The 1,810-nt window shown below is 37.3% G+C and overlaps 1 protein-coding gene across 1 annotated transcript in view; it reads left to right on the top strand.

The window, feature by feature from the left end:
- Nucleotides 1-1,810, top strand: part of LOC128248302 (uncharacterized) — a 55,894-nt gene continuing 54,084 nt past the window's right edge. Inside the window, exon 1 of the mRNA XM_052969119.1 lies at nt 1-400. Within this exon, the coding sequence (XP_052825079.1) occupies nt 338-400 (63 nt within the window). The 5' untranslated portion in view covers nt 1-337. The remainder of the gene's footprint in view (nt 401-1,810) is intronic.

The following is a 1,810-nucleotide window of genomic DNA, read 5'->3' on the forward strand; positions in this document are numbered from 1 at the left end:
AGAAACAAACCAAGTGAACAGAAATGGAAATGATGTAAAGTATGCTAGGGTAATTAAATACTGACAAAAGAACATTACAGCCGAATTAAGGAGAACTGAAGTCAAGAGTGAATACAAGTTCACTCAATACATTATATACCTAGAGAACTGTATATTCAGTATAAATATATTTGGAATGCCTTTCATTCTATCTATTAATTTCGCAGCCAAATAAATTCTTATATACATCGAGATAGCAACATTTGGATTACCACAACTCAAAAGAAAATATATAATAATTAAGGGAAAAAATTATAAAACCAAAGAACGTTCATAGTCTTCAGAAGGGGTAGTTTAAATGACGCAGGCTGCTTGGTTACGTTATAAAAAGAATAAGAAACGAAAACCCGATAAAAAGATGGTAAGTTGCATTAAAATCAATCTTCTCTCAAGATAAACAGTATTTTTTTTAATCTTTTTTTTTTTATTTCTGCTTGTTCTGGGGAGATGTGCAGTGTCAAGGAGAACAACACCAGGAAGGGAAGCGCAAGAGAGGGTAATGCAATGGAGGACAGTAGCAATAACACTTTTCAGGGTTTCTGAGATTAATGAGATGAAGGAGTAAATTATTCTCACACCTAAGACCTGGCCTAAAAGCTTGTATCGGAGCGGACTCTATTAAACCTAGCCAGGAACCAGGTGATGGTGTCAAACCGGGCAACAGATAGTATTATCAAATATTTTGATGTATTTCATTGCATGACTTATTTTTACACACATACACGCTATACTAAAAAATTGCACCTAACCGAGAAGTTTGAGTAGCACACTACCCACTGAAAAATAATCGGTTCGTATCCTAATACCGGTTGTGTAAATGGCCGATATACTTCACTTTTAAACTGCCCCTCACCAGCTGCTGCAAATGTATATCACACGGTGATAAAAGTCATCGCTGCTAAGAAGGAGAGCACAGTAAGATTGAGAAGTGTTTTATTACAGTGCAGTACCGAGTTAAACCATGAAGTTTGGTAGAGCGAAGGGCCCTACAAGCAGCGGCATAGCTTGAGTGTGTACCAACGGAGGCAATACTTGAGCTTGCCGCGCCCCTCCCAGCTTATACAGTCTTATACAGCAGACTCTGAAATGTCTCCGCCCTAAAAGCGTCAACTGGGGCAGACCGTCTCCCTTCCCACGTATGCTACTGTCTTCTAGGCTAACAGATGAACTGTATAAAATCGAAAATTTCTTTGAAGCTAAGCAGTACTATTGATATTCGATTTCTATTTGTTTTTATAAATGAAATGGCTGAGTTACTGTGTAGGGTCATATTTTATGGGTCAAGAATTAAAATCTCTGCAAGTATTTCTTGGTGAAAAACATTTTATGTGCCATGTCAGATCTTGTAGAAAAAGTCAATCATAACAAACCACTCGTTTAGGATCAAACCTGATCGCGAATCCTTATGCAATTAACTCATGAGTGCATGGAAGAAACAGATAAGAGATATCTAAATAAGCATCTGAACTCGATATTAATACATTTGCTTGGGGGTGGGGAGTGTGTTTTTGTTTTGTTTTTTGTTTTTTTTACTAAGTATATATCTTTTGTGTTTTTATGAAGCGAAAATATTTTCCTTGGTTCGTGTAGTATTATAATATAATGATGGTTTTACTTAAGGCGGCGAGCTGGCAGAATCATTAGCACTCCGGGCAACATTCTTAACGGTATTTCGTCTATCTTTATGTTCTGAGTTCGAATTCCTCCGAGGTCGACTTTGCCTTTCATCCTTTCGGGGTCGATAAATTAAGTACCAGTTGCGTACTGGGGA

The sequence above is a fragment of the Octopus bimaculoides genome, chromosome 7, assembly GCF_001194135.2.
Source record: "Octopus bimaculoides isolate UCB-OBI-ISO-001 chromosome 7, ASM119413v2, whole genome shotgun sequence".
In the NCBI taxonomy this organism is placed as follows: Eukaryota; Metazoa; Mollusca; class Cephalopoda; order Octopoda; family Octopodidae; genus Octopus; species Octopus bimaculoides.